The sequence below is a fragment of the Watersipora subatra genome, chromosome 4, assembly GCF_963576615.1.
Source record: "Watersipora subatra chromosome 4, tzWatSuba1.1, whole genome shotgun sequence".
NCBI classification, from domain to species: domain Eukaryota; kingdom Metazoa; phylum Bryozoa; class Gymnolaemata; order Cheilostomatida; family Watersiporidae; genus Watersipora; species Watersipora subatra.
In genome coordinates this window covers 12,859,004-12,885,721 of record NC_088711.1, presented here as the reverse complement: position 1 = coordinate 12,885,721, position 26,718 = coordinate 12,859,004, and the positions used below count along the sequence as shown (strand labels likewise).

At 35.6% G+C, this 26,718-nt stretch overlaps 1 protein-coding gene across 2 annotated transcripts; it reads right to left on the bottom strand.

Annotated features, from left to right (window-relative positions):
* Positions 1-520: 520 nt before the first annotated feature.
* On the bottom strand, positions 521-21,633 carry LOC137392988 (inositol hexakisphosphate kinase 2-like). Of its 2 annotated transcripts, none has more exons than XM_068079367.1 (6): positions 21,508-21,633; positions 15,223-15,418; positions 14,354-14,507; positions 11,512-11,654; positions 10,462-10,637; positions 521-1,414 (listed from the first exon to the last, which is right to left on the bottom strand). In XM_068079367.1, exons 2-6 carry the CDS (start codon positions 15,410-15,412, stop codon positions 1,004-1,006), a joined length of 1,074 nt encoding a protein of 357 aa, XP_067935468.1. In that variant the 5' UTR covers positions 15,413-15,418; positions 21,508-21,633; the 3' UTR covers positions 521-1,003. The 2 variants fall into 2 exon arrangements, with proteins under 2 accessions (XP_067935468.1, XP_067935469.1); XM_068079368.1 differs by lacking the exon at positions 21,508-21,633 and adding an exon at positions 21,412-21,462.
* Between the last annotated feature and the right edge of the window lie 5,085 nt (positions 21,634-26,718).

Sequence of the window (26,718 nt, the reverse complement as noted above, 5' to 3'; positions counted from 1 at the left end):
TCAATTTTTAAATCTATGTAAAAGTAAATAGCCATCTTTGTTGGTTTGAGTCATTCTCGAGTCATTCATGATTGAGTCATTCAATCATACACATACATGTAACATATCCGCATACATGTAACACATCCGAGTCTGTCATTAGTTTTTGCTATCCTTATGCCTGTCTTTGTCTTAAACATGTATCTTTAGCTCGTTTGATACTTATGCTTTCCTCATCCTACACTTGTATTTAATGCAAAATATGTTATATCCGTAAAAATTATTATAATGTATACATATATGATATGTACCCATTTACTGCAAGGAATGCTTGCACTACTCAACAACTAACAACTATTACAAAGCGATCAAAACATGTTATATAGAGCTGTAATACCAGAAGTACTTGTAAAGGTAATGTTATTAATTGCTAAGGGAAGACAATGGCTTTACATGTAAATTCAAGTTCCATTACATGGTGTTTGCAGAAACTTGAAAAAATTCAGATTGGTAGTTGTGTGTATTATACATGTATGTTCAATTGTACAGTCAAGAATATATTATTAGATCAACACCACAAAAATAAATTGTGCTACAACGCACATTGTCCAAAGATATTACATGCATATAGATGCATATAGATACACATAAATGCACCAACAAGAAAGCGTAAATAACTTGCCCATGTAACCCAAAAGTAAACACAAGTGGTCTTAAGTGGTAAAATCCTACAGCACATATTTCTATCAAGCTATATACTTGTTGCATTCTAGCTATGATGACTTATGAAAACATTCCCTTAAATGACGCAAATGCTTGCAAAAATTTGACACTCTTGTATATGACTAGCCAAGAATAGCAAGTTTTATAAAAATAGGATTTTTAAAAAGCAGTTAGTAGATAAATTGAAAAGGCAGTACAATGGATAGCGAGCAGAGGCCACTGAGCAATTAATGCACAAAGATCCCTGCAGTGTAGTTTATCTATATGTAGAAGCAAGAAATAATCTTAATATTAAGACCAGTCACTCACTTTGCATTCCTTTAAAAATGTCGATGAGTGTCTTTAATCCCAGTAGATAACCTAGATCAGGACCAGTATGGATGTATTGGCTGTTTTCATCCGGATATGACTCATATGTTGTGTGAGCAAAGTCTATAGCCTTAACCTTCACTAGAGAAACATCTTCAGGTGATTGGAAATCGCCTTCATAGATAATTAGTAGGGAACATGAATAGAACCTGAAGGTATCTTGCTGAGAGAGACAATCGTGAAAGCGCTTCAATCTGTCATAGATGGGTGAAACTAATTCTTGCCGGAACACTTTCCCATCATGCAAAAATTGCACAATCTTCCTTTTGAATTCGTCTACCGAGAGTTTTAGACCTTCATACTTGTCTAATGTTTCGAACTTTCCATTCGAGGCATCGTATTTCTGCAACAAAAAGAGAATGCGTTATAGTTGACACAACCATAAAATTAGGAGATCACTCAACCCTATTTCATGAGTCATGTAAAGCATGGGCATAAAAGGTTAGGACATAGTAGGGAAAGTTATCATTAAAGAATAGTGCTCAGATACAGCTGTTATAAAAGAACTTGTGCACTAAAACAATAGGAATGGTGCCTTTCCAAAATTATAAGTGATGAATTAAAACTATCATGGATGAATAGATTATTTTTACCCAGCAAGTATTGTTTAACTGAATCATAGGCTTTTGGCATGTTATCATTGTATTTCCTTGCTTCCAAGATGTTGTTTATTCATCGCAGATATATTTCTGCAACTGGCACTCATACACTCTAGCTTATCACCATCGTGAATCAAAAGTAGATTTATGAACTAATCTACATATATATTTCTCAAAGTATGTTTTATGTCTGTATGTCTGTCTGCATTCCGGCTATAGCTATTATTAGAATAGCCTAGCTGGGCAACAATGCTGAGGCAATGTCAATGCCTACCGGCATTTGAAGCTTACTAACTAGGTTTGTGGAATTTTCCATTGGCAATGTGCCAGGTCACTTGGCAATGGCCTATCACTTGCTGGAGACTTTCCTGCCAGCAAGTGGTAAGCAAATCTCATCACTTCTCATTGTTTATAAGCTGATTTTTAATACCCAGGCAACGCCGGGTGGCACAGCTAGTATGTATTAATAATATGCTGCAGAGCACATAATCATGTTACATGTTTGTAAATCCATTCTGATTGTTTATTACAATCAATTTACAGTGTCGGCAACTTATTTTGAGGGCATTTGTAAGTAAGAATGTGGGGTACATGTAATTAGTTTGCTTGCGTTGTAGGTTTAAAACCAAAATGTTAATGGCTATCATTTTCAGATCGAAATCTGCTATTTTTAAGTCATTGAAAAGTAATTATTTCCAATTAGCAGGGAAATAATCGAAAGGATCGAAAGGATCCTCATCGAAAGGATTTAGTCTGAGTGTGTGATTTCATGAATTAAAGAAAGAGTGACAAAGGTCCTGGCTTCTAATGATGGTAATGAAATGTATATATCCCTATTTAAAGTATGTACAGTAGATTTAAATTAAAATGAGAGCATACATGCACATTTTGTATCGGGAAATTCACATCGCACACTGCTGGTTAGTGTTTTTTGTTTTCCTTACTAATGTAAAAAGTTTTGTTAAAAGCAGTTAGTCAGCAAGGAAACATGAAATTTCACCCACACGAGTTTTTATCTAGATATTCTTACTCTTTTTAGCTTACCACTCCCATAAAAAGTGGGGTTTATGGCTCGCATCCATCAACCTGCCCACCTACTCAGAATCCATAAGAACCTTGATCTGCTCATGATATTTTAGGACTCTGAATCTTTGAGTTTGCATTGAAAGTATCATTGTTAGGATACACAGGAAAGGTCTGTCTTTATCATTTTAAAGTTAACCTGCGCCAGCCACTTTTTAGAGCCTAATGTCTTCAAGTACAGTCATACCTCCACATACGAGTGTTCCAACATATGAGAAATTCGAGAAAAATTCCACTCTAATTTTCGCCTTATTTGACAGCTGCAAACTTTTCCTACGTATCTGCGCTGCTTCGTCGATGCCATTGGTTTACAGTGCACATAGTCGACGATATATGCCAAAAGGAAAACGCCGAGATACGGCGATATAGTATGACCCAGCCTTTAGTGTACATGTACACAAATGAAGCCTACTGAAAACAAAGATACAGTGAGATAGAAGGCATTACTGCATATACTAGACACTAGCACAAGCAACTCTAGTGCACCAGCTGTTGTTCTTGCAAGATCATTCGCCCACTTCAAGGGGTTTTACTCTCATCCATGAGGACATTTAATGTGTCGCATACCTGGGTTATTGATTGCAGTTAAGGGTTGAGTGTACTACAATAGGCCATACTTTTTTAATAATGCATTGAAAATCGCGAACAAACTTTGTAAGGTAAAATACAGATTGGAGCTATTAGAGAGAGCTCATCTACTCGATAGAAAAGACCGCAAAAATATGATTGGATTCAACCATTTTATTTTAGCCAGTGTGCCAAGAAATATAAGCTATATGGCCTCCACACTCTATGTAGGAGGTCAGGTCAGTGCTAAAAATATAAAAAAGATTGTGGCAGGCAACTAGGCTTTTGAACCTACCTATTCTGTTATATGAACAGCTCAGTATTGCAGAAATTAATAGAGCTAAAAGTATCACAAATTTAATGAAGCAGACAAAAATGTCCTTGCAGACTGCAGAACGTTACAAACCTTGTAAAATCGTAAAACCACTAAGATGACCAGTGGAGAACAGGTACTTTGAAAAGAGCTAATAGTAAAAGCTAAACAATGAGCTAGCTATAGTTCTCCTAAACAATAAAATATGAGGCATGCTCAGTATGACATGCTGTGACCTATTTTGCTCGCTCAGATTTAAATGACACAACATGGGTCTGGAAGGAGGATAGATGTTATGTAGAATGTTCAATTTTGCGAGACTGTCTAAGCTGGTAAAAAGTGTTTCCCACTAGTGCCAGATAGCAATTATTGTGCACTTGTAGCGTGTGATAAGATTTGAGTCAAGAAAGAGGCACATCTCATACTGTTTTAGCTGCCAGTAGATGAGATAATAGACTAGACTCTAAAATATTTCGTGCAGTCTCTCGATGGAGGATAAACTTAATGAGCGGAATCTCTTATTACGACAGATTATGAAGGTATTCAGAGACGCACCACACTCTGTCACAGGGGTGACTGCCAATCTCATGCCTGCTCAATTGCAAAGCGCTCCTGCCCAGATTCGAGTGTCTCGTCTCATCAACAATTACCAGAGCGGTACTTGTGATGTTGAGACAATCAAAACATTAGAAACCTCTAAACACATGGCAAGTTGATGCTGATGACAAACAAAAAGGTAAGAAGGAGCACACATTGAAGTTGCTGATTTATTTACCCGTACGTACTTTAAAAGAAGTCTATCCGAATCACACCTATCTTTCTGAGAATTGTGGCCAGCGATGGATTCAACACGGCAAGTGAACTGAAGATTTACACTACCAGTACTGTCCACACAGGTTAAGCTCTGGCCACAATAAAGCCAAGCCAGCGACCCAACATGCAAGGATGAACTGGGAAGAAAAGTTGTGCCTCATCACAACAACAAAATGATTATATAGAGAATTGTCTGACTTGAACCAAATATCTCTATATCAGCCACCTTTGGTTGAAATGAATGAAGATCCCAGTGACTGTAGATGAGACTTCATCGGTCAAATCTTTTGCAAAGGGTGTAAACTGGTATAAAAGCACAGATGCAGATGAAGTAAAATCATATAACACTAAGCAGCTACCTCGATGGTTTTTATAGCAATTGCATCGATAGACTAGTTGTACAAGAGGCAGGAGATACGTATGAGACATGCATGAATGCAAGTGACAGCGTGTGTCATCTGGCATAAAGCTAGCCACTTTACAGCATCTGGGCACTAATTATCCAAACTAACAGTTTATTAACTTGTGTGCAATTTCTTGAAGAATGCGCATGTTTACACATTACTTGGAGCAGTAAATGCAAGCTGCCAATGTCATCAATGTTCAATTGTTTCTAGATATCCAGGATGCAACAACGAATGGCTTTACACTTGCTGTGAGATACACCAAATCAAAAAAATCTAACAGTCTTTAAATGAAAGTTTTGACTGGCAGAATCAACCCCCACCTCTAAAAGGAAGAGTTGTTTCCTGGCAATTTAGCATATGAGCGTATTAGCCTTGGCTAGGTTGGAACTATAATTGTCAGATTCAGATATATTCCTTGCAATGGTTAATGTCTTTTTGTTTTCTGCTCGGGATTCTTTCGATGTAATAAACAGAGCAATATACAGCAGGAAAACAGAGCAATATATGCGTTAATGGGAACTTCAGTTTGCTAATAGTCTGATACACTGTTACAGGATCTAAAAACTAATAATTCATGCTGACATTGTATTGATTTATCATGACATGAGGTCTTTCACTACGATACCAGGAAAGTTGGGCAAATTTTACAATTGTACTGTTTTTTGTATTTCCAGAATGCTTCCACAGATTATTTGGATTTTTATTTGGTCCTGTTAATCCAATTGTATCCATGGATACATTAAACTAGAAATTCCCCTGTCATACAGCCCACGACCTGATAATGGAATAAGTGATAATGGAAAAAAGAAAGGGTAGTGCTGGTTGTTGAAAAAGTAGTTGTCAGCAGGAATTGACAGAGCATAGTGGAAATGAGAGTTGTTCGAAGTGATATAAAATAAATTTGAGAAGGCACGACTTCAAAAAGGAAATTCTCGTAATCTAGGAATTTGACAGGGGAACTTGTTGGCCCGTATAACATAGTTGTATTTGAGCATTGTATGTAATAAAATGTTTCTCATTACATCCAGCACCTGTGAGCTGTGATATGTTGTTGTCAAGTCTGCCTAGAAAATTGTTGCGCAGTTATTGAAAATCAGGACAATCTAAAGATTGAAAATGAGGAATGTGATGAAGGGGGGGGGGGGGGGGCAGCATTGGGAGGATCAATATTGTTTTGTGCAATATTTTCATGGTCAATGATGTCCATAAAATCATGATCATCATCTGGAAACAAAGGGGCTACCAAGTCCATGTCATTTACATCGCCTACAACATCTACTAAAGAATTTTCTGAATCAGATGAGTTGCTGTTATTAATTTGAGTAGCGTGTTGTTGAACATTAGCATTTGATGTTGATAGTTGCTGTGAGGACCTTCTATTTATCCTCCTATTGAGCTGTAATAATTGAAAGACACGTGGACGGCCACTGCGTCGGCCACGACGTGGTGTTCTGGGAAGTTGTATGTCCATGGTAGTTGTCAAGTTGTTTTGAAATTAAATTCAAAAAATCAATTATGCCAAACAAAAGGTTGTAAAAAATTCCCACCTAATCTACTACTATCTCAAACCTATGTTTTACAACAATAAAATGAATATTAATTAAAGCTGTAGGCCTAACCTACTGTAATGTATGTAGTTTAACAACAGCAATAAGGAAACATGTTTATTATATTTCTGAAATGCAATATTAGAAGTAAAATGGCAAGCTGCTGTGTAATATACACAGTTTGAAAGCTGGTTGTGTTGAATTTTGAATGGTTTTGATAGCGATCTAGCAGAAAGCAAGTATGAGCGTTCACACATCTGTAAGTTTTCTGCAAACTGGAGCAAAATAAAAAAATGTTTTCGTCATAAATGGGCGTTGTAGTTCGGCCCTAGCTTGTAAATAAGATGTAAAGAATTTTGGCTAACGTTTTAAATAATTTAATGAAACCATCGGTAATTGGGAAAAAACATTGGCTGATAGACTGTGTACCACAATTTCGTACCGGTAAATCGGTCTACGCCTCAAACGGTCTATGTTTATTACAGAAACCTTCGGACAAATAAATTCGAATAATTATTCTTATGATAATTTTATAAAATTAAATAGTTATTCTTATAATTAAATATTTTTGCAAGATATTAAAAACGAAAAAATATTAGAAACCTTCAGTAATTAGACAATGCTATAGACTGGTGAAATGAGCACGTTTTTCTCGTGAAATGCACCCTTAATAGTTCTACTATCTGTCGCACGGGTTTATTGGCGTATCGTTGGCCGGTCTTAATTTTGATTAAAAAAGCTTGTCAAGTTTTTTGTTGCGAATTTCGGCCAAATTAATCTGTTTATTTGTGTATAATCCGATCAGATGGGTAAGTTTTAGGATATTGTCGACAATTTTCAAGGACTTGGTAACATATTTAAATAGGTTCATGTTTCAAATAAGTTCAAATATTTCAATAGGTTTATATGTGTTTTGTATCGTTATTATACTTAAACGACTCCATTGAAAAATGGTTAAATTTGTTGATGAGATTTCGGTACAAGGGTTTGCGACGGTGTTGATGAATAATTTTCATGAATTGTGTGCACATGCACTTATCATAAATCTCTCGAACAATCGCTCCGCTCGTGTTTGATCGTGGGACAACTGACCAAACCTCTACTGCAAGTGAACAAAACACGAATCAAAGAAAGCTCCCATTAAAGATGGAGATTTCTTTAAGAAACATGACTGAATGCAACTTATAATCTACTAGCTTGTAGTAAAGGTTAGTAATTTTCAAACATGACGACAATACACAATGAACAGGATGAACATAGCATACAAGAATAAAAACAAATAGTTCAATAAATAACAGAAACAAATACAACACCAACAACTACATGTAGTACTAAAACAAATAAAACCAACTAGGCACGATTGAATAAGATAGAGACCAAGAATGATCGCAACACTCACTTATTTCAGTATTTCTTGCTTGAACTAGCACTCAGAGAAAGAGCCCCCACATACAGCTACTATTCACAAAAACTACATTGCAAAGGGTGTTTGAAATAAAACGATAACTGCATCTAAAAATTAAAACATGTATGTGAATAAAGTTAGTAAAATATTAGACGAAAAGGAAGAAACCACCAGTTACAAAATGCGAGGAACAATGCTATGAAATTTCTAAATGGAGCAGCAGCCAATTAATTATTTAAGACCCAAAGATTTACATTTGATGACAAGAGCAACAACATATATTCTTAGTGGTTAGTATTATCCACATGTTTCAATAACAAATGAGAAATTATTCTATAGAAAGCAAAAATATTTGAATAGTTCAATAATTAAAAAGTTTGATAACCAGGAATTTGGAAAGAGATTTCACAACGCTGCCGGATTTTCTTGAATCTTCCCAACAGCAATACTGGTGAAGTCCGGTTCTGCCTCCAATGCCAAAGCTGAAATTACCAGTGCATAAAGATATAATATTGGGCGCAGATCTATGCGCACATTGGAAAGTTGCAATGTGTAAATGAGCAATGTCAAATACAGGTAGTGAGTAGCTTCAATCATTACAGCCGTCGCATGGACTTACATTGTGATATTGCAATTTGAAAAAAGCTGCTAGATTGTTGAACCAGACTTCATTCTAGAACCTCTGCTTGCCAAACTCTCGGATCTGGTCGTATAGATCTCTTTGCCTTTTTAAACCAATCAGGCGGTATGAAGGCAATGAAAAGGTAGCTAAGAAGTACATGCAGCTCTCGCTATGTTGATTAACTGGGATTCTTTTAGCCTTCAAGGTAAACTCTACAAATGATGCGGCTATCTGCCAGAAACTGAAGTTAAGGGTATGTCAGCATAATTAGCAGCCTCTTAAAATACTCTAATACTGGCCACTCATACACAATTACCTCCACAGGCCATTGTGAGTCATTGGCCAATAACTGCTGCTTTGTTAGTTGTAGCAGTCTGTTACAATCTGTAAAAAAACTATCACCAATCCTGGTCCATTATTAATTAAATTAAAACATCTAGTTTTAAAGCTACAGCCAAAGCCAATATCAGTAGAACTATCTGCACTTACCTTAGACGCTACACTGTCACTCTTCAGGTCTCTTCATGAAACTGCAGGCTGAATGGCATATTCAACTTATTAAAATCCTGTTCTAACAACTTCACTAAAATTTAAATCTAAATCAGTGTTGCCATCGTCACTCTCAGTAGAAAAATTAGCAAAAAATCCGAGCAAGTCGTCAGCCGTAAAATTTCGGTGAGCCGCCATACTGCAAAATTGCTGTGGTTTCAAATGCTGAATTGCAATACTTAAGAGTGTTCTGATTGGGTCAAAAACATGCCAATCTTAAATGGCACTTGATCAAAATGCCCACGCTTCAGCTACCGCTCTTTAACTAATTTACTACAAGAAAGATTTTACTAAAAGAAAAAGACATGCCCGGACTTCCCAAAATGCTATAAATATATGTATATGTCAAAAACTTAACCAAACTTATAGCACACACAGCGATAAACAAACACCTTCATTTATAAGCTAAAATAGTGAATGTTATGTCGATTAAAAATAAATTTTTTATGCAAAAACTTTCTTATTACCTGCGAAACGTCAGGCATTCATCTAGTTGATTAATAGAGCATGAATTTGAATTATTAGTGTCTAGATGTCATAAAAATTTTTACAATGGGGTATAGGGCCAAAAACCCAAACTCGTGCATACTAAGGAAAAATAAAAAAGCTTAGTGGCAAGTGTATGAGATAATAAATTGAGCAGCTAAAGTCATTGGATTTTGGAAATAAATCAAGAAAGCAGCGAAGCCACACATTGTGCAATGTGAAATTGGTTCACCCATTTTGTCAAGTCTACCAACTTCACTTACACTATTCCCATCCCAATATTGCAGCGATGTTGGGTTTATTGCCCATTCCTTAATCTGTCGAATAGGCATCGGTCAGCTGGTCGCTTGCCTGTGTACATAGTGCAGTATTTCAAACAGATTTTTATAAGTTAGTTGGTCATGCTGAGAATTGGCATCCATAGTGTCCTTATGCTCAGAATGGTTACCATGATTACGATGGTTGCCACGCTCACATGTGTCATAAGAATAACATAATCAATTGTTCATATTCAGAACTCCCAAATACCTCTGCAGCAAATATTTTAGTTGTCTTTTAAAATAGCACTGTCAATTTTAAAACAAAACTTGATATAAGATTATAGTTTACATGGAGTGAAGTAGTCAGTTTGCTTTGTCTATTACCAAATTTTAAAATAGAGACTGAGGTAGACAGCTATGGTTGACAATTTCTTTAATCAAGTAAAACTTAATACAGAATATTCTAGTTTTCTTGGGTACCCTATCTGGAGCTCCATCATGGCATCACGTGCATGCCTGATCACGCACCCACAAGCTATGCCGAGCTCACCATGCAGCAAAAATTGAGTTTCAACTTGGAGCAGCATGCAAAACTGCCTGAAGCAAACTTGTCAAATAAAATCACTACCTCCAAATAGTAAATATTACTGTTTACAATATTTCCCGGCTACAGTAAGTACATACAATATACATATGATGTACACTGCTGAAAATAGGCAATAGAGATTCAACAACCGACCTGCATGCCATGCACTCGTACCCCTAGCTCAGTACTTGTAGATGATTTACACTTCAGTTTCTTACTCTCCTTCTTCGCATCAGGATCATCATCTCCGTGTGTCCGTGTGCCCATTTTCAAATCTAGCACTGATGGTTGTTTGAATGGGGACACCAAATTCTCGAGCAAAATGAACCCTAAATGAATATGCCAACTCTAAAACATGCAAGAATATATTGAACACGAGTGATCTATAGCGGTATAGTGATCTCTTCATATTTTCAGCATATAGGTGAATTTTAAATAATATTTTTTCTGATTAAAATTTCATATGTCACTCCCAATCAGACACAACAAAGCAATCTAAAGATGATAGAGCAGTACTGTATTCATTAAGGTACATAGATTGCAACCAGTTGATAACCCATTGCTATAATAAAACTCTTCGTCTGTAACTTATTCAAACTCAACTGTTATATTCTGTCAAGTTTTTTATTATGAGCCATTTCTATGACCAATTTTTTGCAGAGCTGTGTGCAAATTGGTAGCGATTCAAATATTCAACTATTTGAAACAAATCCCCTTTGTATTGATTCTAATCAGGTTTCACTTGATTTGACTAGGATAAATGCAAAAGTGACTTGAGATTTGATTTGAAACAAACAAATGATTAGGATTTAATGAGCAAATCTAATTACCGAAGAAACTTTTTTGGAGAAACATCAGTTTTCTAGCAAGATCAATTTTTCAAAACTGTTGTTTTTGAAATGTAATGGCAATAAGTTATAATATAAGAATTTGAGATATTTTCTCCGTGCAAACGACTATAATTTTTTTCAGTTTTGTGATTAAAAAAATGTCAAGGGCATTTAATTTCAATCAAATCAGTTTGTAATTGATTTGATTTCAAATTACAAAAAGTGATTTGGATACATCCCTGATCATTTGTAATGCCTACCCAAATACAAGAAACTAAGCGTTCTCTCACTAGTGTAGGCATATAAGCTGCATATAAGCAGTGAGCAGTAACTATGTGTAAAATATGTTTTGCATGACTAGGTGAAGGCCTACTGTTGTTCACGCCAGGTGACTTGAAATGCAGCGTCAGCCCTTTATTAAGCCTTCGACCGGTTTCGAGCTTGGTGCCTGGCTTGTCATAGCGGTCGAGACGGCCTTCGTTCATTTCTATAGATCCACTCCTCCTCAATCGAATTCTGTCAGAAGTTAAAAACCTTACTGGCATTTTACTCACTAAGACTTTAGGCAGACCCTTGAATAGCCTTTGTGACAAACATAAACCCTGAATGTAAAGACAACTCTAAGTGGTAAGCAAGACCCAATTAAAGTAAATTTTTTATAATAGACTGTCACATGCCTTGTCAAGTACAAAAAAAACATTAAATCTGCCCTTGATTGAACTTAAAAAGTGTGCCTGCTCAGCTAGACCTTTAATACATAACACGGAGCCTGTGAATGCAGTTAGCTAAATATTTATGCAAGATCTACATCAAGGGACCAACAGCTAATGAACTAGGTATTTACTGATGATATTATTTCAGGTTCTCATACAGCTTGGAGACTTACATGAAAGAGTAACGTCTACATGTGGTATAAATAAGAGAAATCTTAACATTGCAAATCCTAAAATGTAAGCATTTGTTCAATAGAATATGAGAGTATAACTCCAATGTTTCACCAAAAACATATTTTTGTGAATCCCCGGCTGCACTTGTAATAAAACAATCAACCGACGAATTTGAGTAATTTACCTGGTAAGCTAGTAACTTAAGCTGGTCTAAATCTTTACTATAATACTAGCCGTGAAGCCAGCTTGACGTTACACGTTAGGGCTAATAGTATTTTTACAAGTCCTGCATAAATATGTGTCATATTATATCATAGAATGGCATAGTGTATTGGATTAGCTAGCTGGTTTGCAGTCCTGGAAGTTCATAGGTCATTTCTACTGCTAAGCACATTTTTTATTCCTAAAACTTTATCGCTATACCTGGACAGACGACAGACAGACAACCACTAAGATTTATATATATATATATACATGTAGCCTATATATATTATATATAAAGTCATATCTAAAATTATTACTTCCTTAGCAGAAGAAGCTTTTTTTGGCTCTATTAGTAAAGCAAGGAAAAGATGCCAAGCTAAGGATTTACAAACTCTTAAGAACATACCATCAGCTAGCACAGGTGAAATCATTCTCGTTTAAAATTATAACTCATTTATATTATACAACTCAAGCTACAGCGCTGTTGGCATGCGAACGAGTTTCTCAGCTTTGAGATTTCAAATAGAATTACAGGATTAAGTGTAACTGCCTTAACATGATGACACAAAAAACCATTAAAAGAATTTTTTGAATGGCGTTTAAATAGGTTTTCAAGAGTAACCCTTCAACAATATGTATTGCAAAAATCCTTGAGACATCTTATATCTGTAACACTTGGGATTTTTTATGTATTCCTACTGATCTGTGCAACAACATATAAGGGTAACATGACCTAAGAAAATTATCTGCAACATAAGTGGCTACTTGCAAACTCGAACATGTTTGGCATACAAGGGATAACCTAGTGACCTCCTGCGTGTTAGGCAATGCAGTGATTAATGGTGATTAGCTGGACAGCGTATGCTAGTCTAAGAGCGTTGTTGGGTCCACTGATGGCATTGATCTATATTGGAGCAGTCCTTGAAATGCCGTAATGTGAGAACAAAACTTCTGAAGTGCTCCATGGAAGCGCCATCAACTAAAGAGCACCTGAACATGGCTCCACGGATGGTTCATCGCATGTGAGAAAAGAATAGTGCATGGCCATGGCCTTTAGTTCATAAGTAAACCTTTTGCGGTCAACATACAGACAAAGACCTCTTTCCAATGGGCAAACTCATTCAGCTACACATACAATTTGTTCCAGGTTATTGGTAACGTCATATGCCTAAGCTAACGAGAAGATGACTACACTGATTACACTGAATGATACACTACCAAGAGTTGAAATACAAAACTGAATAACTCAACACAGACCTACTCAATAAACTAAAAAAAAAGTATATTTTCTTTTCGAATACATAGGCAACAGTCGAATATAAAATAACTGTCAGACATACATGGATAAGGTCCTAAAAATTCCCCCGCTAATCAACATTTTATTTACGTGCAGCAGAAATTAGTACAACTGTGCAAAACCGAAGTTCATTACATTCACCGTGTGAGTAGTTTTATTATCATGAGCATGGACAACTCTTGTCATTCACATGGGATGTCTTCAGTAAGTTTTCCTTAATTTTGTCGATAAAAGAATGATTTCAACGAGACTCCAATTCATGACATTCAGATTGGTAGACTGATACTCTAGCACCTGCACCAAGTATTTCTGAATAATTGTGCAGCTACTTATTCTCTTTGCTTTATCGACACACTTGACTCTCACGGCACACTAGACTGCCAGGGTAATAGTATATATAATAGATATACCCCTATATGTCGTTTTCTCTCCCAAGTGTGACAAGAGAGAAAGTGATATTTTCAAGGCTAGCTACGGGACTCTCGTCATTCGAATCGCATTTGAGAGTTTGCATGGACTTAGCGCTTTACATTATATGGAATTTCTTACGTAAGATGTAGTGAAGACTTTTAAGTAGAATTTATGTTATAAGAGCTGTGCCTGTGCTCCCAAAAACCGTCTAACATCTTGGTGGCTGTGCAACAACTGTGACATTAGAAGATGGAACAATTAGCGCAGAGACACCTGTACACATGAGATGCATTATTAGTTTGCTATGTAGAGCAATGGTATACAACTAGCACCACTTACACCCTACTAAACACTCATTCAAGACAGAATGTCACCGCTGACTAATGCTGTCCGACTATCATTGGAGTAAGACTTACTCGTCATCATTGAGATAATCAACGTAATCAGAGAGTTCCTGGGAGTTGTCTTCATGTGCAGAAAGATTAAGAGATGATACGATATCGGCAGGGACAATTCCAAAGAACATCACAGTACCGTCGTCCTGTTCTTCAAACTGCACCGTAATACAACCTGGCCATCAGAGCAAGCAGAACTACATTTGTGATGCTACCACGAATATAACGAATATATGTGGAACCCACTATATTGTTGTTTAGCTTCTGAATTGGGTTGAAGCTACGAATACTCAATGTTGAGGAATAGAAAAGCTGTGAAGAGTTGGTAAACTTTTATGTGTCACGAAATCGATAACAAAAAGTGCTGTGTCACAAGGCATGCTGTTATAATGTAGGATACAGCTATTACTCGTGGCTGAAAAATGCTACCAAGTACAATTTTGCATTGAATTTCTCTTCTTCAAAACAGATTCTTTATGGATGTTTGCTTGCTGCAAAATAAAAGATAGATACTGTAGTAATATTTGATTTGTTAATTTTAGAAATTTGTGGTGGAGTAAGCTCAGAATATGCAACTCCTGGCATGACTGTTTTATTTTTGAATCACGCTCAAAAATACCTAATCAATCGGCGTCATGCTACTCCATTATATTTGTGCTATACAAGAGAATGTTGATAAAGCGAATTATTGTTGCTCATGCACAATGATGTATCGAATAAGGCAATTTGATCAACTAGAAACTTGCAAAAAGTAGCACTATTTTTTACATTCTGCTAACTGCTTGCCTCGGTAACTGGCAAGCATAGACAGCGCTCTATGGCTCAATGACTGTCTGTAAAGCCAGATGCACCTTCAAGTATTTAACTATGTAGATAGGTATGTGGCTAACCTTTATATTCCGCTGTAAATTCTCTCAAAGTTTCAGGAAGATAATTGTAGAAATGATGTTCCTTGGTCAGCAATGGCTTGCATATAGTACTGTTATCAAAGTTGAACATTAGTGAGGAGCCACTAACTTGATGAAGGAACGGATGCAGCCGCACCCTCAACTCTCCGGCGTCCTGTTCCTGGCTCTCCATTAGTTTCTAAGTACAAGAAAAACCAGTTCTACTGAGAATAGCGAACCACTGCATACGCATATCTGTCTCGTTGTAAAAACCTCCAATGAATTGACATCATGGCTGCATTACAAAGGTCAAATGATTGTACACTCACATTTTGTACTAACAAAACGTCATGAGATGAAACGTGTTTAGATGCTATAAAATAGCCTGTCAGTTTAATGATTTTGGCAGCCAACTTGATGAGTATTACACCACATGGCAAAACATAGTATTTACTGACCAATCCAACACACGCATACCAAACCATCACTATGGCATATATAGTTCAACGTTGTGGTGTGGCTGATAAATCAGATGGATTTCTACACAATAATACTTAAACAACTGATGATTTCTACAAGTTAAAAACCAAGAGCTAATCTTTATGTAAAAATGATTGACGAAGCCAAAGACACAAGATGGCTATCTTATACTATTAAGTATTACTACACTTTAAAGATGTGTTTGCGTCAAAAAGGTCGATTTAATGAAATCAAGACCAATAAAAGGCTAAAACATCAGCTACAATTTGATGTAATTTTTGTCTTTGTAGACCAATTCTGTCCAGAGATATATGCGTTTGAAAAAGGCCATCTTTTAAAAAGCTCACATTCCAGCGAATGCTTCGTTCGTGACATAACTAGTGATACATATGAAGAGTCCACGAGCGATAAATATAAGGTCGCTTCATTAGCCAATCATCAGCACGAAATTTTTATATATGTCGCAATAAATGTTATCACTCGTAAAACGCGTTGTCTGTGAACTCAAATTTAGGGATTTTACTCTATTAAATCGCATGGACATAGAAATTTACTAAATTAATTTACATCGTTACTTTAATGAATTACTCGATCGACACGGTTTACAGAGAAACAACAGAATTGTAAAAATTGCTGTAAAGTTACTGCGAAGGTGACTCTGAGTTTTTTGTGCATCAGGAGATTTAAGTGCTATGGAGGAAGATAGGAGAATGGAGGTATATTTATCTTTTACTTTGAGTCTCCTACTGTTGAGTTTACATTCAGATTATATTTCCCTGTTTGAGGTTATAATGTAATTTCCTGTGCGCGCGTGCGAGATACGTATGTACAGCGAGTTCTTGACGGCTTCTTTTTAATCCATAGCATCTAGCAATACAATGGCTTAGATTGATGAATATAACAAAGGTAATATTTTTAGTACTCATTAATACATGTACTAATTAAAAAAATTATAACTTTTTGCTATCACTAATCATTGTTTTATAATTTTTTATTGTTTCCCTGAGCTATATTTGCTTCAAATTTTCTGTAGCAGTTCTATCTAGTAAATTAGATTTATGATTTGAGTTTAGATGTTCACTTCTCACTTGTAGAAAGTGAAGAAAATCGATTGATCAATGCAAATCTTTAACTTCCAGAACCAAAGCTTCGAATTGTTGGCTTAGCGTACTTATGCTTTTGTTAAACATTTATTCATTTTTAAAATTACACTCGCAATCTATCTAACTCCCAATTAGAAAGCTTTCAATAGATACGCGTTAGAATGACATATCTATGAATGACATATATTTATTGCATTTTTTTTACTGATTACAGAATGTTTATGTCGTCCCACCAGCCGAAGAAGCTTTGTCAGTGTGGAAACTGCCATAAATGGAAAAGAGAGACTTGAATTTGTGCTGCATAAACCATGTTTTGTTTGAGTTTGCTGCAGTAGATGAATTTGTCTTATTGTATCGGCTGAAACTATGTGAGTGGCCACGACTTGATGGATATTTTTATTAAAAGCTTTATGCCGAGATGACAATTTTTTGCTTGCAAAAATTATATAATAAAATAATATTGTTTAAGATAATGCAAAACATGATTTGCAAAACATTGAATACATCATAGCCCCGCCCCGTTGAGACCTGTCTGTAAATCTTTTCTGATAGATAGATTTATGAAGTGCAATCCGAGCTGAATGGTTAGGCACTTTTGCATGGCTCGACCATTTGTTTAGTACTTGAATCAATTAATCAAATGTGACCTGTGAATTTTTTTCCACACATTGACACCAATAATGACTCGATAACTTTGACAGTCGACTATACAATGTACATGACATTTAGGGATGTAGTTGGTTTCCCAATTTATTCCATGGTATAGCCAGTTGGACAGTGTAGTAAATTGGATATATGGATGTCCACAGAACCAGAGAATGTGAGTTCAAATCCAGTTTGCAGCAGATTTCTCATCCTTAAAACTCTATCCCTATGGATAATCTTTTCAAAGACGCAGCTTGCTTATTTTACCTACGGTAGTAAGAAACTAGTTTTCGGTGTGGGCAATGATATACAGCCCCGCACCAAGAATAGGCAACGGGCATAATGTGGGCGGGGCTTTTGGGAGGCTGTATATCATTAGTGTGGGTAGCGACGGAACTGTGCCGATACAAATACTTTATTCTACATAGTTTGCTTGACAGAATTACCGTAGACAGGTAGAATTGGTAGTCGGTACTAAGATGTTTACACAGCATTTAGAAGAAGCTAATATGACAAGTTTTTAATTTTCCTTGTTTGAGGCCTTTGAGACATTGGTAATAATGTATCTGTAGCTGGATTTAAAATTTTACTCTAGCCAACATGAGCAAATACAAGATAAAATATATGCCAATAGAGCCGCGTAGGACTAGACTTTTATCACAATAGCCGATGTGAGTACGAGATGGAGAGAGGTTGTATCACGTGTTACATTATTTTGGGCAAGTCTGGGCATATTTTTTTGGCCTGAGCGTTTTTACCGCAATCGAATTTTTTCGATTTTATCTAATATTGAAAAAATTCTAAATAATCTTGTAGAAACTCACTTTAACATGTCTTTTTTTCTGCAGTGGTAGTAGCAACGTGACTAAGTTGCCAAAATCGGCATGACGACCTTGAAAGTATCTAAGTCAAACAGGGAGCTTAGCAGACCCAACATACAACCTCACCAGTTACTTACAACATGTAAACTTACAGTACCGATAGACCAACTTATCCATTGTATCATTAAACCAATCACAAAGAAAATAACACTATCTGTTCATCATTGGCATTTGGCAAGGAAGATGATGCCAAAAGCCAAACTTTATTACCCCATTGATTTCGACACAATGTTGTCAGAATGTATTTTTTGGCTTGGGTTTTGGCAATGCAGTAGAAGACTGCAAAGAGAGCTGGCTCGACCAAAGGCTAGAAATGTGAGGATGATGATGCGCTCCTACTCCATAGCAAAATGCTCACAAAAAAGTCAAAGTATTATTTCCGTCGAATACAGAAAGTCCATAATAAGAAAGTAACTATTGGTAGCATAGCACATTCTGACGATAAAAAAGATAAAAAAAACTTATTTTTGATAAGCTAAACTTGAAAAAATCTAGAATACCTATGTGTAATTTACACATATGCCAATCTTGACTCAACTTTTTATCGTTGCACAACTTGAGGTATAGCAATTAACTTCTCTACAAACCCAAGTGATACAGAGCTTATAATAAATATTAATGGCATAAAAAGTAAAAACAAACTAGAGCTGAAATTCAATTTTACATCAATTCATGCATCGCAAGTACTTGAAGCGAAAACTATAATATAAAAATAAGGGTGATACTTATGCTTTTTTAGCTCATAGCAGATTATATAATTTTATAACATTTGTTTAATGTTTATACACTTTATTTACTAAGCCAATAATTATTATCTACATTGCATGATAGTTGTTATAGTACTCAGCTTTAGCACAAAAATAGGACAGTTCAGATAATAAGCAAAACAAAAAGGTAAGACGGACGGAATTCTAACAATTTCGTAGAAAGTGTTTTACTCTTGTGCGAAACAAAAAAATACAAAAGATTTTTCTTAGTTATAACTCGTAAATTGCCCACATAGTAGCGATCAAGCAAACAAAATGAAACAGAATACTCTCTAAGGTAAAATGACAAAAAATTGGGTCAGAGTTGCTTCAATGTGGCCGAGTTCCTGCTCAGAAACTAAAGATTAAATGAACGACTTGCCATTGATAGGTGAATTTAAAAGAAATTGGGAAACACCTACACATACAAAATAGTGTCTCCTATCACAACTAAACGCTTAGAAAACCTCATCAATCCGCATCAACTGCCTCATTTATGGATATCAATTAGTTTGTTTACAGATCCAGCAGAGTGATTGAAGACACTGTGATGATATTGCTAAGCGTTATAAGTGAACATTTCAACAAGAATGCCAAAAACTACATACACACCCATTTATAGACTTGAGCATCACATTTAATACAATCAATCCCATCTTAGTTGAGAAAATCCGCACTAAAAGAATACATGCCAACATCATTCGATGGGTGTACAACTTATTGATCAAACATGAACAAACAGTGAGGTACAGTAGCAAACAACCCACACCAATAGCTACATCAGTAGGTGGTCCACAGAAATCTTGCGTTAGTCCAGTGACCTTCCCAATGTATGTCAAGAGCCTGTGTACTATCCAACCGAACTCTCGTAATGCAAAACACACAGATAGCACTGTAATGTAATAATGGAAAGCATCCAGAGAGACAAGACTCGAAATTTCGAACAAAGCTCGATTAAATGACATCATAGTGTGACAACGACCAACTCTTTGTAAACTCAGCCAAGACTAGGGAGCTGATATTTACCAACCTTCGACACTCTCCGATCCCCATCCTGTTAACATCAAAGGAAGCAATTTAGAACAAGTCATTGAATACAAATATCTTGAAACTATGCTAACATGCATGACATGTCTGCCAATACAACATATTAAAGTCAAAGTCAACAAATGATTATACATAACGAACAAACATACAATCGAGGTCAAGGAAAGCACAATCAAGCAAACATATGAGATTTTTGGTGGAGACCATCATCACCTTTCCTCTTGTCATTGTGTATGGACACTTATCTACCAAATTTCAACACATAAACATCACCATCAAGCTAGCCTACAAGCTCAACAAAGAACAGCTGGAATACCAAACACTTGAAACTTGCATTGAAACAAAAGCTCTCAGAATGCTCACTGCACCAGATCCAGAAACAGTGTTCCAACGATTACTTTCTGGACACTCCAGCATAACACATCAACGTAAAAATCTTAAAAAAGACTATTTTAAAACAAGATATACATCATGTGTGATTTAGAAATGGTACTATATGCTAGATCAATTTTTATCATAATCCTATTATACATTTTTTAAACATTCCTGAGCAGTACAACATGTCAATTTATCCGTAATGATACAGTATACATACATAATTACATTTAGAACAAAAGAAATTATAATGGAGAAATGAAAGCAAAGCTTACCAACACTTTTAACAGAAAACCTATAGATAGTTTAAATTGTACTACAAAATCGTTTGACAAATTTCTGTCGCCCTACATCCAGACCTGCCAACCCAAGAGTGGGGCAATGCGTGAGATTTGGTTTTGGGGCAATTGATGTATCAATGATAGTATATATAAAATTGTGGAAATTGGGGCAAAAATCTCACGCATTTTCATTTTTTCTTTGGGGTGATTGCGTGAGTCTCACGCCCAATGTGTGAGAGTTGGCAGGTATGCCTACATCCCATGACGACCAACAGCAAACCAAATGAATATTAACATGAAAAATTATGATTCAGCTGAATCCATTGCCATGTACGAAAAAATTCTATGAGTGTAGTTGATTTTATAAGCTTTATCACAGCAACTAAAATATCGCTTTACGCTTACTCCTAATGCTTTCAGATAATCACTATTTTGTCAAAAACTGGATAATGTTTTAACATCTTGGAATTTTTGAGTGTACAAACACAAATGACTATTTCGTTAATACAGTCATATATCACTATCATGCAAAACTGGTGCGCACATGATTAGAATGAATAACAAGAATTATCAATAACACTGATGCACAATTTATTTTTTAAATTCACAAAACAAAATGCACGATTGCTCATACTTTGCGAGGATTCAAACAAAATTAATGAAGTAGTTTACTACAAACGAGTTTAAGTTTACTAGTTTCCAACATCAAGTCGAATCGCTAAACGCAAACCTGAAACTTCTGAGGTCGTCTGCGATATATGGGGGCCGTATCAAAAATGGTCACCCTACTCTGCTTTGGCCCTGAGTAGAACCTAGAATTGTAAACTCAGCTTCGGCCTATCGTCGAAAACCTACCGCGTATACAATGTACCCTATGTACAATACTCGAATTTTACCTTTATCCAAGAGATATGAATCACAGTTGGTTTATTATTGCATACACAAAATTATTACGTTTATTTTTTCTAACACAAAATTCATATTGTTTTAGCTATTTTTGTCAATGCGCGTATTAAGTAAATAGGTATTATAAAAAGCCGTCTTTATTATTATTACTAGCCATCTTTATTGTGTTAATCAGTAGTCATATTTTACGATATGTATTCTAATTTACTATTTTATTACATGTATTTACTTTCCAATTTATGTTTTACATAGACGAAGTATCAATCAATTTATTTTTGTATAGGGTAAGTTATCCTGCATTACTTATTTGAAGTCATCCTCTCCTGTAAATTTCTTTTAATTTTTACATAAATAATCTCAAATTAAACATGAATTTTTCATTACTGTCTTGCATTCAGGATACTTTTACAGTTTCTATTTTATTTGATAATGTGTCTGCAAATAGCGGCTTTTTGTTATTAGCAAAATAAAAGATTACTAACATACGAATTATTCTTGAAGCTGTCTTACTGAGCGATATTTTAACTCAATAAGTTCTTTAAAACTGTTGTCAAAGTTGTGTTAATTATTCAGACTTGATGTTTAGAAACAGACAACAATTTGTGTTCATTCAATTTTTATGTTTGTTCGCAACGAAAACGATTTGAGGTTATGCTTTTATGACTGCCCTGAGTACCTAGAACATAAATACATGTACAGATTATAACATATTATAATATTAAACTCAAGACTGCCCGTTTAGTTGGTGTCGTTAGCGGGGGGGGGGGCTAATGAAAACATACTCGAGTGACACGAGTGACGTAAGGCGCCATATGTTGCGGGTATGTTTTTGGAACAATTGTTATACAGTTTTAGTACTGACCAAAAGACATCTATGAAAGCATGTCAAATTTCAAAAACAGACAAAAAAAGCAATGGCTCAAGAAAATTCAAGCTGATGATGGCGACTGCTAAGAGACTAAACACCCAAAATATCTAGCAGCACATAACTAGGAAAGGATCAGCACATTACACAAGGCAATAACAGTTATTACGAAATATTAGAGGTGGAACGAGACACGAGACGTCTCGAGTATCGACCTGTCTCGTCTCGTATCGGTCTCGTCTCGACTTAACTATTGCCAAACTCGAGACAGGAAATAGAACTAAAGCGCCTGCGCACGGTTGTTAAAACATGGCTTCTTGCGGTAGCAACAACTCCATATATTGTAATGGATTGCGGGCAACTGCCTTTAAAGTTATATCCGGTCCGTTACTACCTGTTGCTACTGATTATGTTGGCCACTGAGTCTAATCATGTAGTCCGGACAACGGCCCTGATATTCTTTAGTTCGGTTCTGTGTCCTTAAAACAGATACCGGGTCGTATCTAATTACTCTTCGGATAATCCAATTTAATAAATTATACTTTTGCGGGTAAAATGTCTGTATTTTATCGTATCGTGTCTAAACACCAACTGCCCTTCATAAAATTCGGGCCTCTTTTACGTATATACTACCAATCGCGGGTAAAACTTGCCCGGACACAGAGAAACGAACGAAAGGCCGTGTCGACCCTAGTCCGTGTTCGGTTAACAATGACGTTTTGTTAGCTCAATATAAGAATATACATGTGCATGGATACAGTAATTAATATAATTTCATGAGTACAATTTAAATATAATTCACATACTACAGCTAATACACAAACAAAACTTAACATTAATGAAACGATAAGAATGAAAGTGTTATCGTGTGTTCTTTTAGTTGCGGTATTTCTTTGTAGAGCGACGGCTATCGGTTTCATTACACATTACATTAAAAAGTAAGAACTATTCAATAGATGGTAAAAATATACATGCACAAAGCAATATGTTTATAATAATTATGATCAATCAAGCTCAAAATTCTTAGAATATATAACTTCGGTATTTTAGAGCTGTTTGTGTCACTTTTGTTTACAAAAACTACATGCATACATACCTGCCAACTCTCACGCATTGGGCGTGAGACTCACGCAATCACCCCAAAGAAAAAATGAAAATGCGTGAGATTTTTGCCCCAATTTCCACAATTTTATATATACTATCATTGATACATCAATTGCCCCAAAACCAAATCTCACGCATTGCCCCACTCTTGGGTTGGCAGGTCTGCATGCATATCACTATTAAAATGTTGTATTTAAATCGTTTACACCAGGTGAAAATTCAATTTAAAAAGAGTTTTATTAATTTATATATACCAAGTAGCTAGTACTTGTGTAGTGAAATCATCACCAAATGCTCATTATTTTACTGTCTCGTGTCTCGAGTCTCGAATTTTTACAAGACAGTGTCTCGAGTCTCGTCTCGAGCTTAAAAAACCTGTCTCGTTCCACCTCTACGAAATATTACTACTATAGTAATATTTTGTTTATTTTATCCAGATAAGACTGAGTGTAAGATATGAAGAACTGCTTTATTCAGGTCTATACGACAACAGCCCCGCAATAGAGCACCGAACACATTATATATCACCGTTCCACATTATAGTTCATAGCATGATAATAGATAATTACAGAGTGAGTGCAGGACAATTAAATAAGATTAGCATGTCACCACTCAATGAAATCTGTCTGGACAACAAGCTAGATTGGTGCACTAAGGACAAAGAAAGAGGTAACTTATAATCAGACCTGCCAACCCAAGAGTGGGGCAATGCGTGAGATTTGGTTTTGGGGCAATTGATGTATCAATGATAGTATATATAAAATTGTGGAAATTGGGGCATAAATCTCACGCATTTTCATTTTTTCTTTGGGGTGATCGCGTGAGTCTCACGCCCAAAGCGTGAGAGTTGGCAGGTATGCTTATAATCCACAATTGTTAATAATAATTGTAAAATGACATATAATTTCTTTCAATATGTACAACTACCACAGTGCAAGGCTAAGTTGCATGTTATGACTCGTTTTAGATAATTTACACCACAACAACTGTAAACATAGTGCTAGTCAAATTCACCCAAAGAGGTGACAAGTCCAAAAGCCATGAAGCTTATACAACACCCGTACAAAATCTCTTGATACATAGCAAGGTCAGTCACAATGCTTCATCGAGCAAACATTAGCGGAACAACACTACAACTTAGAGAAGCTGGCCTAAATACATTAAGGACATTGTCATTTCTGTTTGAACTATTATGAATCATCAAAATGGAGAGACTTCAAACCTCTTGCCAGTAAACAAAGCTATAGATAACTTGAAAGCGCGGGTGTTTGCTGTTAGTACTATAAGATCATTTTTTCAAAAGAGTTTTGAGCCTGAAAAATGAGTACTGCTACAATATATATTGTCACCTGTACTTATTTTAACACAATACAATGCTGCTATAGAAAGATGGGATAAATCTAAGAAAGTAATTATGTCGAGTTCATTTCCAGTACGTATTTAGGAAACATTCATTGATACTCTTGCTCAACATTGCTTTGTGTCAACAGGTCAAATTTTGATAACCATACCATTTTGTTTGAGATAAAAATTGTCTTAGGAGAAATTGAAGCCAAAGTCCAAAAGCTAAATATTATCGAACCATAAATGAATCCTTTTTACAATGCCAAAACATCTGATGGCGTAGTAAATCAGAAAACTAGTAAAGATAATTCCATAAAACTTGTATTGCCTTGATGAGTTGGCTATTAAATGGATAATTGTGTGACCTGAAGCTAACTCAGAAAATCTGCAAAAAAGGTTTTTTTTCTAGTTTAAGCTGGTTAGACACTCACCTCACATTTGTTAAAGTGCTTCTAAAATCAATTAATATCTAGTATTGATACCTACCAAAAGGTATTTATTCTAGTATTTAATGTTAGAAATTTACATAAGTCATGTTTGTTCACACATGTTTTACGAAGGCTATTAAATTGTTCCATAATTTTTTACCTACTAAACTGTGACTATGGTTATAATGTTGTTCATTGCTATGTTTAGGTAGCTTTTTATGGGCTTTGCTATAGTGCCTATTTTGTTGTAATAACTTGGGTTAATTGCTTCATAATTAATTTTTTGAATTTTGTGATGAGAACTTTTTTTATGATAGGCAGTCTGCTAACCATTGTGATTTACTGATTAGCTAATTCAAACAATAACAAGCTAAAATCAAACTAAGCTAAATTAAATATATTCATCTAACATATATGGCATATATATTCATAACATATATAGCATATATGCCATATATGCTATATATATCTAACTATATGCTCAAGCTAGTATAGTAGTTCCGCTGGTGTTTTGTCCTCTTCTTCTCCACTCCCCTTTTCCTTCTTTCTAAACGTGTCTCTCTCTTCCTGTCTCTCTCTTCCTGTCTCTCTCTTCCTGTCTCTCTCTTCCTGTTTCTCTCTTTTCGTGTCACTCTCTGCCTCGTTCTCTTTGTGTTTCTTTTTCCAATCTCTTTCTATTTCTCTCTTGATCTTTATCTCTAGCCATCTTTCTATTTGTCCCTTTCTCCATCTATCCTCTATATTCATCCTTTCTTCACCAAAGAAGTTTTTTGAGATTTTTTGAGTATAATCAAGCGACTAACAGCACATTAGTAATGCAGCAAAGATCAACATCTTCAGATAAAGACGTTCTAACAATAAGTTGAGTCCCCTTCTACAGTGTCTAGCAAGTTGTGTTTTGGTAGTGTTAGGTGTAATGCACTTTGTTGGTCCGGCAGAAAACAGTGAGTTAGCTGTAGCTTCCCTCCATTGGGTTCAGCATGTTGTTTTCTAGGTAGTGTTGGATTCAGTGCAATAGTGGAGATAATAAAACAGTATTTTCAAAGTGAGAGTTGCCCTCTCTTTTCCTAAGAACTGGTTTCCGTGTTGCTAGTACGTACAACTATCGAATACCTATACTAACTATGAGAATCATTTTAATTCTTATATATTCTAAATAACTTTGTTGACAAAACTTTTATAATAATGACACAGTGTCAAATTTTATGTTCTGGTATATCTTATCTCTCAGAGATTTGTTTGTCCAAAATAATCAAATTTTGATAAACTTTCGAAGAAATAATTTATCAAAAAT

Coding starts and splice junctions, on each gene's coding strand:
- LOC137392988 (XM_068079367.1), bottom strand. CDS start 15,412: ATGGAGAGCCAGGAACAGGACGCCGGAGAGTTGAGGGTGCGGCTGCAT. Junction 11,655..14,353: donor GATTATCTCAATGATGACGA/GTAAGTCTTACT, acceptor AACTTCTGACAG/AATTCGATTGAGGAGGAGTG. Junction 10,638..11,511: donor GTCACCTGGCGTGAACAACA/GTAGGCCTTCAC, acceptor ATATTCATTTAG/GGTTCATTTTGCTCGAGAAT.